The 16946-nt window shown below is 42.9% G+C and overlaps 1 protein-coding gene across 1 annotated transcript in view; it reads right to left on the bottom strand.

Annotated features, from left to right (window-relative positions):
- The window catches only part of SLC6A13 (solute carrier family 6 member 13), a 70200-nt gene that overhangs the window by 38309 nt on the left and 14945 nt on the right, over nucleotides 1-16946 (bottom strand). The window contains exons 3-4 of the mRNA XM_063134429.1: nucleotides 8249-8383; nucleotides 134-274 (exon numbers count right to left, since the gene is read on the bottom strand). Coding sequence (XP_062990499.1) covers nucleotides 134-274; nucleotides 8249-8383 — 276 coding nt within the window. The remainder of the gene's footprint in view (nucleotides 1-133; nucleotides 275-8248; nucleotides 8384-16946) is intronic.

Here is a 16946-nt window from a genome sequence, read left to right as displayed (position 1 = left end):
ACATCTTTTTCTGATAGCTGACCATGATAGGGATAGCCTTCCCCAACACACCTGGAGGGCACCATGTTGGGGAAGGCTGTACTTCTTCTAACTAGACTCTTGCAGAAAGACATGGGGTGGGCTCTAAAGTTACCTGTGTTCCATTCGTGGTCACAGCTGCCCCATGGAAGATTGATGGTGAATGAGCTGAAGAGGTAAAACAAGGCCCAAGCCAGAACAATAATGTAATAGAAATTAAGAAGTACAACAATAACCTGGGAGGCATAACCAATTCCTGCAGAGAGAGAGAGAAAAGCCATAGTGAACGAAGACAACTAGTTTAAAAAATAAATTGTTACACTAAACCAATGCTTCTCAAACAGTGGGAAGTGGAACCCACCTGTAAGCTTATTCGACCTTTCAAACCCTACTTTCCGCCTCTATGACAGGAAACACACAAGAAATCCCTCGTTTTAACACAAGGCAAATTTGCATTTTATTTTGCACTTTTACCGTAAATATCAGTACATATAGGGCAGTACCCAATACTGCCTCTACAGCTCTGCTCATTCTGTTGTGCTGCTGGCACAACAGGAAGCTGATGTTTCACAACAGGAAGTCGGTATTTCCAGGACAGGGCAGGACAGCGGAGTTCCCTTCTGTGAGTTCCGTTGACCTGTCCTGTTTCGGAAATGACCATTTCGGTTCCATCCCCAAACCGGATCCCTCCAATATCCCTAGACAGCCCTTTGCTTTGTGCCTGCAGTCAGTCATTAACTCCATGCCTGAACTAACAGCCAGTCTATCATAGTAACTTGTTTTTGAATGAACCCATGTGAAGATGGCTATGGGCTACCTCCATTAACAGAAGCTTTTATGCACCAGTTGCTGGAGAACATGGGTGGGAGCATGCTGTTGCACCCATGTCCAGCTTGTGGATCCCTGGTTGACAGCTGGTTGGCCACTATGGAAACAGACCGCTGGACTAGGTGGACCCTTGGTCTGATCCAGCATGTGGCTCTTATGTTCTTTGTTCTTAAGAGCCTCTGACCTTAGCTAGACCTATGTTTTACCCAGGGGTCGTCCCTGCCTGCTCCTGGGATCCCCTGTGTGTCATTTACATGAACAGGGACGATCCCAGGATAAACTTTAGGTCTAGCTAAGGCCTGAGCAACCTTAAGTCAGCCTACCCCAACCTGCTGGCCTCATGCTAGCTGGGAATGATGGGAGTGGAAGTCCAACACATCTGGAGGGCACCAGGTTGTGGAAAGCTGCCTTAAATTATGGCAACAAGAAGTCAGAAACAGAAGTGAGTTACGGACTTTTTATCACAGAATAAGAGACAGCAAACTCTAACATAAGAACTTGAAACATAAAAAGCAGTTGCAGGATGCTTTGACTTTTCCTTTCACAATTCTGATTGCTCTGTTTCTTTTACACTTGCTTCTTTTGGTTCATCAAGTCTTCTCCTCACTTCCCTTTTTAATTTTCTTAATTTCCCCTCTACCTTTCACACATTTTCTATCCCAGTTATGTTTGACAGGTGTTTTTTCTTCTATCTAGAATATTGCAGCTTTATAGAAAAACAAACAGAAACCCCCATTTCTTCACTCCTTTACGCTTTTATAGATCATAATACATATCTCTTCTTTCTCATGTTCCAGTTTCAGCATGTCCCTTTTTTCTGAATGTTGCTCTAGCAGCTCTCATGCCAACCAGGAGAGAAGGAGAAAGCTTCTGATTTAAAGCCAACATAACCAGATTAATAAAAATTAGACCTGAAAGTGCTGCTTTTTTTCCCTTGCTTTTTTTTTTTTACAGAGTCCAACAAACAAGAAAGAAAGAAAAAGCTGTGATTAGTATTCACCCCATGCTGGCTGGCACTACAATTGTACCATTTCCTCCAGCCTGGCAAATCTTTTCTTGCAATCAGTCTAGTAAACATTCTCTGCACCTCCACCCCCATGACAGACCTCTAACATTTCCCTTCAGCTGATGCACAACCGTAGGGTGACCATATGAAAAGGAGGACAGAGCTCCTGTGTCTTTAACTGTTGTATTGAAAAAGGAATTTCAGCAGGTGTCATTTGTATATATGGAGAACCTGGTGAAATTTCCTCTTCATCAGAACAGTGAAAGCTGCAGGTGTCCTGCCCTCTTTTAAATCTGGTCACTCTAGTATAGCCCCTGCAGCTTTAACTGTTGTGGTGAACAGGGGATTTCACCAGGTTCTCTGTATATACGGTACAAATAACACCTGCTGAAATTCCCTTTTCTATACAACTGTTAAAGATACAGGAGCCCTGTCCTCCTTTTCATATGGTCACTCTACACAACCAGGGGTTCCGCTTTTCTGCTCCACCATTTAAAAGAAAATCAATTCCTCACCTAGTCCTGTTGCCTTCATGGCAGCATTCTCCTTAGTAATACCTGAGGTGTAGCTACAACTTCTACTAATATCATTCTCACACTGCAAGAAGCAGGAGGTGATATTGCAAGGTCCATAGTGCCTTTAAAACAGGGTGGGCAGAAGATGCATCTCCAGATGCTTGGGACTGCAGCTCCCAGAAGCCCCTGCCAGCATGGTTAATAGACAGGAATGCTGGGAGTTGAAGTCCAAAACATCTGGAGCTCTGCTTTCTGCCCACCACTACTTTAAAACTAGGAACAATGGTAATGCAGGAGGATCCAATGCTGAAGTCACAGTAAATATCCAAAAAATGGTGAACATCGATATCGACATCTGAATGCTGACAATCTCAGCTGAATTTTGTGAATGCCTGAAAACAGGTTTCTGTTTCTGCACTTTGGGACAAAGGCTAATGAATATCATCAATCACACTTGGGTGACTGTCAACATTCATTTTCAGGCATTTGCTCTATGTGGGGCTGCCCTTAAAGCTGCTCCAGAAGCTGGAGCTACTGCAGAATGTAGCAGCTTGGCTGTTGTTGGAAGCTGCCCCTTTCCAGTAGGGATTCTTCTAATCGGACCGGAGAAGCAGGAGTGGAGCGGCGGGCTTCGCCTGCCCTTAAGGTGGAGGCGAAGAGGATTGGGGGGCCAGCGGAGCGTGGCGGAGAGGATTGAGGTGAAGGCGGATCCTTTGCCTCGATCCGGAGCTCCGCCGGAAAGGTAAGTGGGGCAGCGATGGCGGCAGGGCCTAGTAACCCCCCCATGGGGGGGAACGGAGCTCCGATCCGGATCTGGAGCTCCAAGTGGAGCGGAGTGGGCACAGGCAGAGTGGGGGCGGGGCGGAGCGGCCCGATCCGAAAATGGCAGATCTGAAAGTGAAGCGGAGTGGGGGGTCCATGCACACCCCTACTTTCCAGCATGCAACTCCTCTGCTGAGGCAACTGCACTGGCTGCCTATTCACTACCGGGCCAGGTTTAAGGTCCTTGTACTTGTGTACAAAACCCTAAACAACTTGGGACCGGGATACCTGAGAGAGCGTCTTCTCCCCTACCAACCTGCCTGGTCGCTGAGGTCCTCTGAGGGCATGCTACTGGTGGTCCCAAATAGACCTATGATCCATTTGGAGTCAACCAGGAGAAGAGCCTTCAGTGTGGTGGCCCCTTCCTATGGAATTCCCTGCTTCTGGAGATCAGGCAGGCACCAAATTTGTATTCCTTCCAGCGCCTCTTGAAAACATTGTTGTTCCAGGAAGTCTTCCCTTAATAACCGGCCACAGTTTTATTTGCACCTTGTTTCTTATAAAAATGTATTTTAATGTGTTTTTATTATTTTACTTTATTTGTTCACTGCTCCGAAATCCTCGGATAGGGAGCGGTATGGAAATATTGTAAATAAATAAATAAAACAGTTTGCAAAATCTGTCTGTGATCATCAGTTTTCACGACATATTACTGTAGCAAGCCCCTGTGTTGCTCCAGATCCACTGTGGATTCCCATGGAGTGTTTGCACTACCAACAGGCTACTGTTTGGATGCAGCACTTTGGTTGTATGATGTTTCACAAGTGATAAACAGGCAGCAGCCAATCGCCATATGGCACAGCTCATATTGCAACTATGCAGCTGTGCCCCTAAATCAGCTGATTTCTGGAACACACATTTGGACTAAGAGACTGAGTAGCAGCGCAATCCTCAGAGAGGTAAGCAGGAGTGGGAGGGTTGTGGAAGTAAGAACCTGTGCAAAATGGCAGCTCCTCCATCACTTGCAAAGCCTTGATAGTTTGTGCCAGCCAAACCAGAAAGGGGTTTTCCTTTACATTTCCCATGCAGATGTGTCTCTTTTAAATTCCACCCATGGATTCCAGTAGTGGGAATTAGGTATGCCAATTCAAGACTAGGGGGAAGAACCTGGGAGCTTTGAATCCAGTGGGTTCACCAAACAAAAGAGCTTTGAATCCAGTGGACCCAAGGCTGCATCTGTCCTGCTCCCAGAAGACCTCATTTTGAGGCCTAACACCAGCTACTGCGAACAGCAGCACCACTAGTGGTAGATTTACACAGGCATACTGGGTTCTCCATGGTGAACAGGCCCCTCCACCAGTAGAGTTCTTCTCCCGTCAGTTGAAGGCAATGCCCCTAGATTAGGGTGACCATATGAAAAGGAGGATAGGGCTCCTGTATCTTTAGCAGTTGCATAGAGAAGGGAATTTCAGCAGGTGTCGTTTGTATATATGGAGAACCTGGTGAAATTCCCATTTCTATACAACTGTTAAAGATACAGGAGCCCTGTCCTCCTTTTCATATGGTCACTGTACCCTAGATCAGCTGTCCGAGCTTCAAACAGCACATATTTTGACTAAGAGACTGCAGCACCAGTGCACTGCTAAATGGGGTCTGGGGGTGGGGTGTGAGGGAAGCGGGAGATCCTCCGCTGCTTCCAAAGCCTGCAAGTTCCACCTCCTCCTCCTAGGGTGACCATACGGACAGGAGGAAGGGACTCCTGTATCTTTAACAGTTTCATGGAAAAGGGAATTTCAGCAGGTGTCGTTTGTATGCATACAGCACCTGGTGAAATTCCCTCTTCATCACAACGGTTAAAGCTGCAGGAATCCTGTCCTCTTTTGTATCTGGTCACTCTAGCTATACACAGCTAAAAATGTATTAAATCGTTAAACTAAAACCAGTAAAAAAAAAAGTTTAAAAGCAATAAGAACAATTAAACAATTAAAACTATGTGCAACCTGGGAGAATTTAACCTTCAAACGCTTTAATAAAAAGCCATGTTTTAACTTGGTGCCAAAATAAAGCCAGAGTCGGTGCCAGGCAGGCTTCCATGGGGAGTGTATTGCACAATGGGGGGTGCCACCACAGAGAAAGCCCTCAGAGTTCAACGTAACTAGTGTCCCAACATCATGACACGAAACATGTTCCCACCCCATCCAGCAGCTGACAATTCTGTGGAGAGGGGGAGCAAGTTAAGCCTGTCATTTTCAACAAAAGCTCAGCCTGCAGTTATCTAAAGGGGGCTTAACACATGTGGAACACTAGAAACAGCAACACCCTACACGGTTATCTTATCATTTGGTGTATTAACAAACTTCAGAAGAGGGTTGAATTTGGACTTTGGACAACATGTGGGCCATATTTGCTTAGCAGGCTGGGAAAGCCTGTTCCATCTTTTATACGCATACTGGTTTTCTGCAACGGGTTAGTAAGATTGCTTCAGTGGCGATTCAGAGTCTCTGCCTGTCCTTCTTGCAGTTTGTGGCAAAACTGAGATCCAAACTGAAACTGCCAAGTGATTACTTTGTTGTAATCACTTCCAGCCTATCTCCACTAGATTTTACTCTGTTGTGCACTTTTGATTTTTCTGAGCAAAAGGGTTTGTACAGCAAGAGCAGGGCCTGCTGGGGTGCTTACAGGCATGGCTGATTTAGCGGCACCCATAGCAGTCGCTATGCTGCTTTCAGCAAACACGTGAACTTGCAGCCATGCTCCTGGGCTTGCGGAACCCATAGGACATTCCGTAGCTTAGGGTGACCCTATGAAAAAGAGGACAGGGCTCCTGTATCGTTAACAGTTGCATAGAAAAGGGAATTTCAGCAGGTATATATGGAGAACCTGGTGAAATTTCCTCTTCATCACAACAGTTAAAGCTGCAGGTGCCCTGCCCTCTTTTAAATTTGGTCACAGTATAGCTGCAGTATAGCTCCTCAGCTTTAACTGTTGTGATGAAGAGGAAATTTCACCAGGTTCTCCATATATACAAATGGCACCTGCTGAAATTCCCTTTTCAGTATAACTGTTAAAGATACAGGAGCCCTGTCCTCCTTTACATATGGTCACCCTACCATAGCTGGATGGACAACTTCCTTTTTCCTGTTACAGTAGCATATTGGTGTTGCAAGCCAATGCAATCAGCCACCTTAGCCCCATCTAATCACCAGGGCTGTTTCTACACCTGCCTTTTTTTCCAGGGATCATCCCAGGATCATCCCTGTGCATGCAAATGACACACAGGGGATCCCGGGAGCAGGCAGGGACGATCCCTCCATTTTCCTGGGATAATCCTTAGGTGTAGAAAGGGCCCAAGTCTCTCTCTGTAGATCAGTTTCAGTTCTACAAAGAATTTCCTGGAAGAGAAGACTATCAGTGGCTCCTAGTCCTGACAGCTATGTGCTACTTCCAGGATCAGAGGCAGTAAGCCTATATATACCAGTTGCTGGGGAACATGGGTGGGAGGGTGCTTTTGCACTATGTCCTGCTTGTGGATCCCTGGCCGACAGCTGATTGGTCACAGTATGAACAGAGTGCTGGACTAGATGGACCCTTGGTCTGATCCTGCAGTGATCCTCTTATGCTCTTGCTTGCGTAGGGTGACCATATGAAAAGGAGGACAGGTCTCCTGTATCTTTAACAGTTGCATAGGGAAGGGAATTTCAGCATTTGTACACATGCAGCACCTGGTGAAATTCCTTCTTCAAACCAACAGTTAAAGCTCCTTTGTATCTTGACCAGATACAAAGGAGGGCAGGGCTCCTGTAGCTTTAACTGTTGTGATGAAGAGGGAATTTCACCAGGTGCTGCATGCATACAAATGAGACCCGCTGAAATTCCCTTCCCTATGCAACTGTTAAAGATACAGGAGCCCTGTCCTCCTTTATATATGGTCACTCTGCTTTTTAATTGATCCCAGATCTATCTTTAGGTTTGGCTTAGAGCTCAAAGTTGTTTTTAAATGTATGTTGTCTTTGTATGCTGTCTGTTTTTGGTGGTGGTTTTTTTGGGTTTTTTTTTACATTTTTATGGTTTTAAATTTTGCATAACATTTTAATGCTTAATGTATTAATCTTTTGTAAACTGCCCTGGGAGCTTTGGCTATGGTATGATATAGAACTGTAATATATAAATTAAATAAATAAATAAACTACAACTCCCACCATACCCAGCCAACATGGACAATAAATCCCACCATCCCTGGCCAGCCTGATGGTGGAATGCTGGGAATTGTAGTCCAACACAGCTGGAGAGGCTGAGCAAACATGGCACACAGCTTGCATTTGCTTTTTTAAAAAATGATCCTAGGTATTAATTAAGCATTTCAAACTCTAATTAACCCAACAATAACAATTGAAAACATTAGAATACGACCCCTAGCCACACAGATAACTATTAAACAACAAACAAAAGATGCAGTTAAAATGATAAGAATAAATAAAACCTTAAACAGGAGCGTAGCACCAACAGAACCAATCTTCCCAGGACTAATAGCAACTCTGTGTTCGTGCATAATTTTCATCGGGACAAGAGCATGCAAGGAAAGAGTTAAAGCCCCCTTTTCTGTGCATCCTGATCCAAATCTTGACTGATGGGCCCCACAAGTGCTATTTAAAGAAGAAGTCCACACATTAAATGCTCGCATGTATTTAGTATCATGACTAGTTTGTGACTGACAGAGAGGGAATGAAGATTTGCTTTTCATAAGACTGGGTTGTATCCATCGTTACTCCTACTTAAAGTAGACCCATTGAAATTAATGGAACTTAAGTTAGAATAACATTAAATATACAACCCACTGCTCCCTTTGTAAGAAACTAGGTTCACCCTTTCTGCCAAACTGGCTGCTGCCATCCAGTGGAGGCGGGTGGCTCCAATGTCTGTGGGGCGATAAATCTGGTCCGGGTTTCTGTCGGAACCAGCTTGAACTGTAAAGGAGCTATCCAAGGTGCAAAGCGTCTTTGGCAAGTTCTGCACCTTGGATAGCTCTTTTAGAATTCCAACTGAAACCCAGAGCTAATTCACCGCCCCAATGACATAGGAGACACCAGCCTCCACTGGACTCCCATCACATCCAACTCACCTTCAAAGAGAGGGCACAGCCTCCGCCAGGAAGTAACCCCTCCCTGGCTGGTGTACTGCCCCAGCGCTGTCTCCAGGAAGAACACTGGGATCCCACAGGTGAAAAGGAAGATGAGGTAGGGGATGAAGAAGGCACCTACAGATACAGAAAGAAATGACTGTGTTATACAGTCAGATGTTAAACATAAGAATCTAATAGGATGTTGATCCTGAGGGGAATGGGCATTTACAGTGCAATCCTATATATGTCTACTCAAAAGAAAACCCCATTGAGTTCAATTGGACTTACTTCCAGGTAAATAGGATTGCAGCTGTATTTAAAAACAAAATAAGCAAACAAGTTTTTAATAGTAGTAACAAAATTAATATAGTATTGGGGGGAAACCTAACCAAAGATGTTATGACTTCTACAGTATTAAAACAATTTTGCTGCATCACATTGCTAATAGTAATACTTGGCATTTATATAGCACTCTTGAGTATTCAAAGCACTTCACATACTCAGCAATGTTTACAACAGCCCTGCAAGGTACAGCTTTCCTACTGTATTATTATCTTATATGGCAGATGTGGGGGGGGGGGGAGATAATAACTGAGAAAGTAGAGGTTTCCTGGTTTACACATACACTCATTTTCACATGTAGCTGCTAATCAAACCCCACAAACATCCCTTCTTCTAGGCACCACTCTACCTATCCCTCTCTTGAGCCTTTCTAAATGAGGCTATTCATCACTCATGGTAGTTTGCAGGTTCTTTACATGACATCCTCCTCCTCCAGAGTCTCTCCTGTGCTTCACAACCATTATTGTGTGTTTCTTTCTTAACAAGGAAAGACTGATATTTTTCTTAATGGTATTATAGAAGTCTCAGGTATTTGTGCAATTCCACAATAACATGACGCCACCTAGTGGTTGTGAAATGGTACATATGGAAAGGCAGAGAAAGAAAAACCCTGGAGGTGAGGCAGAAACTGTGTGAAGGAGCCGATCTTAATCCCACAAAGAATCTCGAAACAGAAGCCTCGGTAAGGATGTATGTTAAAATTCTCATGCTGAAAAGCACATTCCCTCATCTAATCAAACTAGCCAGGCAGCCAAACTGGCTGCCTTTGAGAAACAAATCACAACTACACCACCTCTCACAGCCCTTCAAACAGAGGACTGAAAAGGAGACAATATGGCCAGCCTAAATTTAATCTGGATTTTATAGAAAACCCAGACCATCCTGAATATTGTCTTGGTTACTTAGTAGTCAAATGAGAATATCATACCTCTGTTTGATCAGGATGGGATAAGTGCAGCTTTATGTGCAAATACAGTCGGACTGCATTAATAAAACACAACTCAGTTTTCATTTATATTATTAAATTGGATGGAACCAAAAAGCCATCTAACTTAACCCTTGCCACAAAGCAGGCCTTTCTACTGAGAGCTGAAATGAATCAGTTCCCTAAATATTTGCCTCAAAATTTGCCTCTGCAAACATTGAATATTCTTCAGATAGGTTTAGAATACTCTCATCATTTGCCAAATACTTATGCTGTAGTTGATATCTGTGGTTTAATTCCAGTCTTAACTTCACTATTTGATACTGGGATGTTATTTGATGCTTGATATATCATGGAATTTCATATTTGAAAGCGTTTGACCGCTGGCATGTAATAGCAGTTAAAATTTGGTTATATGCAATAGATGACATGCAAAATCGAATATTAAATGGTATTTAATATTTCTTTATTTCTTCATTTATTACATTTATATACCGCCCCATAGCTGAAGCTCTCTGGGCAGTTTACAAAAGTTAAAAACAGTAAACATTAAAAAAAAGCATACAATTTTTTTTAAAAAAATTGATGCCATCCAAAATCAAAAAAAGATGTACCTACGAATCTATATCACATAGTACATGACTGTTCACAGAATCCTTCCCCTTTTACACAGGACCACAATTGCATCTGGAAAATGAGAGAATTGAAGCAATTTCTAAGCCTTTTTCCTGATAGTACTTTTGGACAGGTACTGTGTTCTTCGGACTTCGGTGCTAGCCCCTCTTTCAACACCTCCATCCATTCCAATATCAAACCAATATTTTACTGACTGAAAAATTAAAATTAAACACAATACATCCCTAAATCACTATAACGGTTTCAGCTCTGACTGGAATGAACCCAGCTCCCTGTCCTGAAGTCTATACGAGGCTGGCATTGCAAGGGACAACACCTGCTTGCAATGACCTATCCAACAGGTAAATTTGCAAAACTATCCGCTCTGATCTGGCCAGCTCTGCTCCTCTTCCAGTTCCTGTTCCTCATCTGTCAGTTCCTCCTGCAAATTTCTCTGGGTTTCCTTCAGTCTCAGAGGATGAACTGTCTACAATACTGCGCTCTTCGAAGCCTTCCACTTGTTCTCGTGATCCGATTCCTTCTCGCGTCTTTATTAATCTTATTCCTGCTATCCTCCCTTCCTTGCTTCATATTATTAATCTTTCTCTGTCCTCTGGTTCATTTCCTTCTGCTTTTAAACATGCTACAGTCTCTCCCATTCTCAAGAAACCTACTCTTGATAGGCTATCTCTGTCTAACTACCGACCTGTCTCTTTGTTGCCGTTTGTTTCAAAGATCCTGGAGCGTGCGGTCTACTCTCGCTGTCTTGACTTTCTTTCTAGTAACTCTGCTTTGGATCCTTTTCAATCTGGATTCCGTCCTCTGCATTCCACTGAAACAGCCCTTACTAAGATCACCAATGATCTCCTTACTGCCAAGTCTAAAGGCCATTATTCCGTTCTTATTCTCCTTGATCTAACTGCAGCCTTTGACATGGTTGATCATGATCTTCTCTTAGATTCCCTTCATGACCTTGGATTTTGTGGCTCTGTCTATAACTGGTTTGCCTCCTATCTAGTGGGTCGCTCCTTCAGCGTGTTGGCTAATGGCAACTCGTCTTCCTCCTTTCCCCTTTCAGTAGGGGTTCCGCAAGGCTCGGTGCTTGGCCCGTTGTTGTTTTCCTTATACATGTTGCCCTTGGACAAGCTTATTCAATCTCATGGCCTCCAATATCATCTGTACGCCGATGATACACAACTATATCTGTCATCTCCGGAACTTTCTCCTGATGTTCACGATCGTATCTCGGCATGTCTTTCAGATATCTCAGCTTGGCTGCTTCATCGTCGTTTGAAACTTAATATGGCAAAGACTGGATTGCTTGTTTTTCCTCCTAAACCTTCTCCTCATCTCTCATTCTCTCTTACTGTCAATGATGTTACGCTTACTCCGGTCAAGGAAGCTTGTAGTCTTGGCTTTATATTTGACTCCTCGCTCTCCTTTATTCCTCATATTGAGGCAGTAGCTAAATCTTGTCATTTTTTCCTGTATAATATTGCCAGGATTCAATCATTTTTGTCTGTCTCTTCTGCCAAGACGCGTGTTCATGCACTGGTTATTTCTCGGTTGGACTACTGCAACCTTCTTCTCTCTGGCCTTCCTTCTTCTCACATCAGTCCGTTGGTTTCTGTTCACCACTCTGCCGCAAAGATCATCTTCTTTGCTCGCCGCTCTGACCATGTTACTCCGCTTCTGAAATCTCTTCATTGGCTTCCAATTCACTTCAGATTCCAATATAAACTTCTCCTGTTAACCTCCAAAGCTTTTCACAGTCTAGCTCCTTCCTATCTCTCCTCTCTCATCTCACACTATTGCCCCGCTCGTTTGCCCCACACTATTGCCTTCGCTCCTCTGATGCCATGTTTCTCGCCTGCCCAAGGGCCTCTACTTCCCTTGCTCGGCTTCGTCCATTTTCTTCTGCTGCCCCTTACGCCTGGAATGCTCTTCCGGAACATTTGAGAACTACAAGTTCAATCGCAGCTTTTAAAGCTCAACTAAAAACTTTTCTTTTTCCTAAAGCTTTTAAAACTTGATGTTGTGCGGACTTTATACTGTTAGTTTTACCCTACCCTGTGCCTGCTTACCCTACCCTGTGCCTGTTTGCATTCTCTTCCCCTCCTTATTGTTTTACTATGATTTTATTAGATTGTAAGCCTATGCGGCAGGGTCTTGCTATTTACTGTTTTACTCTGAACAGCACCATGTACATTGATGGTGCTATATAAATAAATAAATAATAATAATAATAATAATAATAATAATAATAATAATAGGTGTATACTTTTCAAGTGTAGCAGTGGAGGGGACTCCGATGACAGTGGGGCAGTGAATCCACTCCGGGTTTTAGTCAGAACTCTAAAGCAGCTATCCAAGGTGGTGAACTCTACCCACCCTCCAAAATGGTTCAGCACCTTGGATAGCTCCTTTAGAGTTCTGATGCTTCTGACTGAAACCCAGATTCACTGCCCCACTGACATTGGAGCCATTAACCTCCAATGAAGTGATTGAGCTCTTTCAGGTCAATCAATTGGGACCAACAGGGAAATTCCTACCACTCCTTGCTGAAGGAGTCATCCAAGATCTTCTTTAAATAAGTTGCCAGATATGTTTTTAAAATGGACAACCAAAACATCTTACCAATACAGGGTTCCATGTGGGCATCCAGTCTGAACCTGGGTGTTGGTACCTCCAGGTGCATTACTAGGATGCCAGAGTCCCATGGTCTGGTAGTAAACCAGACTGCAGTGTTAATGCTATAGAAATTATTCCGTTTAAGTGTACTGGGAAGCACGTGTGTGTAACCTTGTTTTATTTTTGTTTTGATATTCACAGCACCACACTCAGACCACACTTCCAGTTCCGGGAAGGGAGCTTGTAGGTTTTGCTATGTTGTCCTAGCTCTCAAAGAAAAAAGCAAGACCAAAACACCCTGACTCAAAACTATCCTTGGACATACGTTAGTTTCTGGAAAAACCAGAGATTTAGGCTTAGAGTTGCTGGGCCTTCATCTAAAAATGAGCCTCTCTCTTTTTAAAGTATTGGGGCACCAGGAGAGAATGCACCCGCTGCATCTCCTACTCCCCTTACTCTTGCTGGTTCCTTCATCATCATCCTCACCCTCCACTGGGGCAAAGTTAGAGCCCTTCTCCTTCCCGTAGCAGGCAGCAGACCAATGGACAAAACTGTCTCTTTTGTTTTCTGTAACGTTCACATTTTTCCAAACACAAGTTCATTCCATCTGGTTTCCGTATTGGTTTGCATTTTGTTTTAAAATAAATGCTCGAAAATTCATCTGCATTTTATCCAATATACGCATTTTTTGCAAGTGATTTCCTCTAATATGTGCCTTTTCCTGTGCTATTTACCTTAATGCCCACATTTTTATATGCAGTTTTGGATCAAAGAACTGTATTGCAAGTTTCAGAGATGTGCAAAGACGAAAGGATAATTGCATTCCTGTTCGTGTATTAGCTCGGGAAGCACAAATTATGTCAGTTCATGTCAACATGCAAACCAAACAAATTTCTCCTCCATTCCTGGATGAGCGTGGGTGAAGGGACCAGCAGCGTGCACTGTGCCGCAGTGCTCCCTACATGGAAGAGAATCAACCTGGTTGGATGCTCACATAATTGCTAGAAAAGACCCTGACTGTGTCTGAAATATGCTAAAATTATAGCTGTATTTTTTTTAATGTTGCCTGCGATGAATCATGTTATTTTTTAATGTTTCCCCATGTTGTGTTTTCATTGAGTATTGCCATTAAAATGATTAACTGTTTAACCCTAAGCAAAGACACAAAAAGTTGGGCCTCAATAGCGTATTTCTTTGTGCTGTTGTCATTGTTTGGACTTGATTCTAAACAGAGGAGCAGCAGGTAGTACAGATGGGAGTGTGACACTAAGAAACACAAACGCACACAACACCACTGAGTCAGAAGTACTGAACTTCCTAGAGACTCTCAAGAAAGTATTTCTAACATTGTATTTGTTTTGCTTTTTGCTCTGTAAGATGCTCAGATAATGGCTGGATTCACACAACATGCTAATCCACCCAGGGTGGGTTTGTTGTTGTTGAACCATGGGTTATTATGTAGACTGAATGCAGCACTTTTTCCTCAGGGTGGGTTATCATGTTGTCTGAATGCAGTGCATTTTCCACAGAGTTGCTTGTTAACCACCCTGACCAACCCCATAATAAGCCATGGGTTCTCAAGGTGGTTTGTTCAAGCATAATAACCCACACTGCATGGGTTATAATAACCCTCAAGCCACATTGCAGAAAATGCAATGCATTCAGACAACACGATAACCCATGGTGGGTTAGTGTGTTGTGTGAACCCAGCCTATATGTGTTGATGCGAGGCCACATAAATGTAATAAATACATTTGTTACAGCTCAGACCTTGTGACTCAGGCATGTAGCATGGGATCTCAAAGGTGATGGGCAATGGAAAAAGGGTAGAATGTATCTGTCATCATGTGATAATTTTTTTAAAGAGAAATCAAGCCACTATCAGTAATGCAGGATTATTGCGCACAGTGGTGGGATTCCAAAATATATTGTGCTTTAGTGGTGTCCCTCTCACTCACTTTCTCTCTTAGACAAACAGACAGATATAGGACCTGTTCAGACAACACACTAAGCCATGTTTTGTTTGCTAACCCTTTTGCAACAAATGGTTAGTGAGCGTGTTTAAACCATGGTTATGTAGCCATAATGTTTAGCTCAAAATGCTTAACCACCTTGGCTTAGCATGTCTTCTGAAGGGTCATTCTAAGTCTTGCAAAACATCCTGGCGAAAGGGTGTGGTTTAAATTTTGGAATATGAAGAAGGCCCAGTAAGCATAGCCTCCCCTTTGGCTTCTGGTTTCTCAAGCTTGAGAATTAGCTGCTTGTGGAGGAGATCCTGGGAACATCCAGAGGAGGCTTTTGATGCCATCACCTGGCCTCATTCACAGATTTCTGCAAGGGGTCCAGAGGATGTCATCTTCTACTTGAAAACCTGCCCTGTTTTCCCACCACTTCTTCATTCTTTTTTCTTCTTCCTTAAAATGTTTTCTGCATTAAGAAAAAATAGATGGAACAGCTACAAAGTGCCTTCTGGTTGCTAGCGCTAGGAGCTCTCTGTATGGAAGCACCCCTGAAAAAGAGAAAATCCTGAAACATTCAGCGAAATCTTGAAATCTTACAACCCTCCTGGTGCTTCCAGATGGAAAGCTCCTCATATTAGCAGTCAGAAAACAGCTGTGAAGTTCTGAGGCCTAATATTCATTTCACTGGTTACGTTTCATTTCACCCAGTTAAGTTTCATTTCTTCAAGATTGAAACAGTACTTTCTGTTTTGGGAAAGAGAATATAAAAGAGTGAGAGAACCAGAGAGGAGAGAGCAGGAAAGGATGAGAGCATGAGGAAGAAGCAGCTGGAAAAGCCTAAATGCAGCTAGGGTAAAGGGATTGCATTTTGCAACTTTTATTTTCTTTTAATGCCTTTGTATCACTCAGCTCTTTTGTCTAAACACCTATATTTAAAATTTGGTTGTTTTAATATACTAGTAAACTGTTATGTTAAAACTCAAGAATCTGGTATACCATTCATACCACTTCTACAGCTTAAATCCCATGTTACTGGGAAGGGGAAGATAAAAAGAAGGAAGGTGGGACTATTAGGGAGGCAGAGATCCTTAAGGAGATGCTCAGAGGTTCCAAGTCATAGGTGGAACCCTGACAGCACCTGTTCCATTTTTTCCCTTTAACGGATTTGCAGCACTAAGGAAAAAGATAGAAGACACTGTAAGAAAACACAGGAGGCTCATGAGTAGAATACAACATCTACGACAAAATTCTGTGAATGATGTAGGGGGGTGGCATCATAAAGGCCTTCTCTAAAAGCACCCTAAGTGTCAACATGTCCCAATGCTTCAAAAAGCCAATCATGCCCAAATCCAATCTGTAGGGGGTTGTGTCTGCTTTTCCATCCCAGGAGTGAAAAAGTTATATTGCAGTTCTCTCGACTTCTGAATCTATGAAGGAAGGCTATGGGGAAACTGTTGAAAGGCTAGATCTGCAATCCTAACACATGTTGAATTCAGTACAGGTGCTCCAAAAAAGCAAGAGGAACCCAAAGCAAACCCAAATTCCGGAACATTCCAGACCCATGAACATAAAAACAAAAAATCTCCCCCTCTAATCCCACCTCAAAAATAAAATTCTCAAGCATGAGAGAGAAACAAAATGAAAGCCAGTGTGAAAGTAGCTAACTAGCTAATCCCCTTCATGCTGTCAGGATGGGAAAGCGGTTTAGGTAGACCTGTAAGGCAAATCCAAGAGATTTCAGGCCAGAGTTCATAACCTACTCACCAAGGACTCTATGCATTATGAGTCCTCTTAACATGTTTTCCTACAGGTTTCTGAAAAGTCAGATTAAACAAATACTTCTCAAAAACAGAACAAGTAGAATAATTCCCACTTCAGTCTTTAGGTTGTTGTTGTTGTTGTTGTTTTTCCAGAACACACAGACACACACCAAACACACGGGGCAGAGGAATATTGTAGCGACTCACTGCCCTTGAGTGTTTGAAGTATTTTAAAAGGAAACGTGCTCTATAAAATACTACAAAAGCCTAGGGATTATCTTAACTGAAGAAAACAACTATTCATTTTATACAATTCTTTTCATTTAAAATCCTACTGAAGACAATTACTGTAATTTTTACTTCAAGATAACTGGTTGAGATGAACACCTGTATCTCAGAACTGCAACTTATCTCACCAGTAACAAAGGTACAGAAAGGGATAAATACATTTCCTTGACATTATT

The sequence above is a fragment of the Elgaria multicarinata genome, chromosome 9 (assembly GCF_023053635.1).
Source record: "Elgaria multicarinata webbii isolate HBS135686 ecotype San Diego chromosome 9, rElgMul1.1.pri, whole genome shotgun sequence".
In the NCBI taxonomy this organism is placed as follows: domain Eukaryota; kingdom Metazoa; phylum Chordata; class Lepidosauria; order Squamata; family Anguidae; genus Elgaria; species Elgaria multicarinata.
This window is presented reverse-complemented; position numbering and strand designations above follow the sequence as displayed.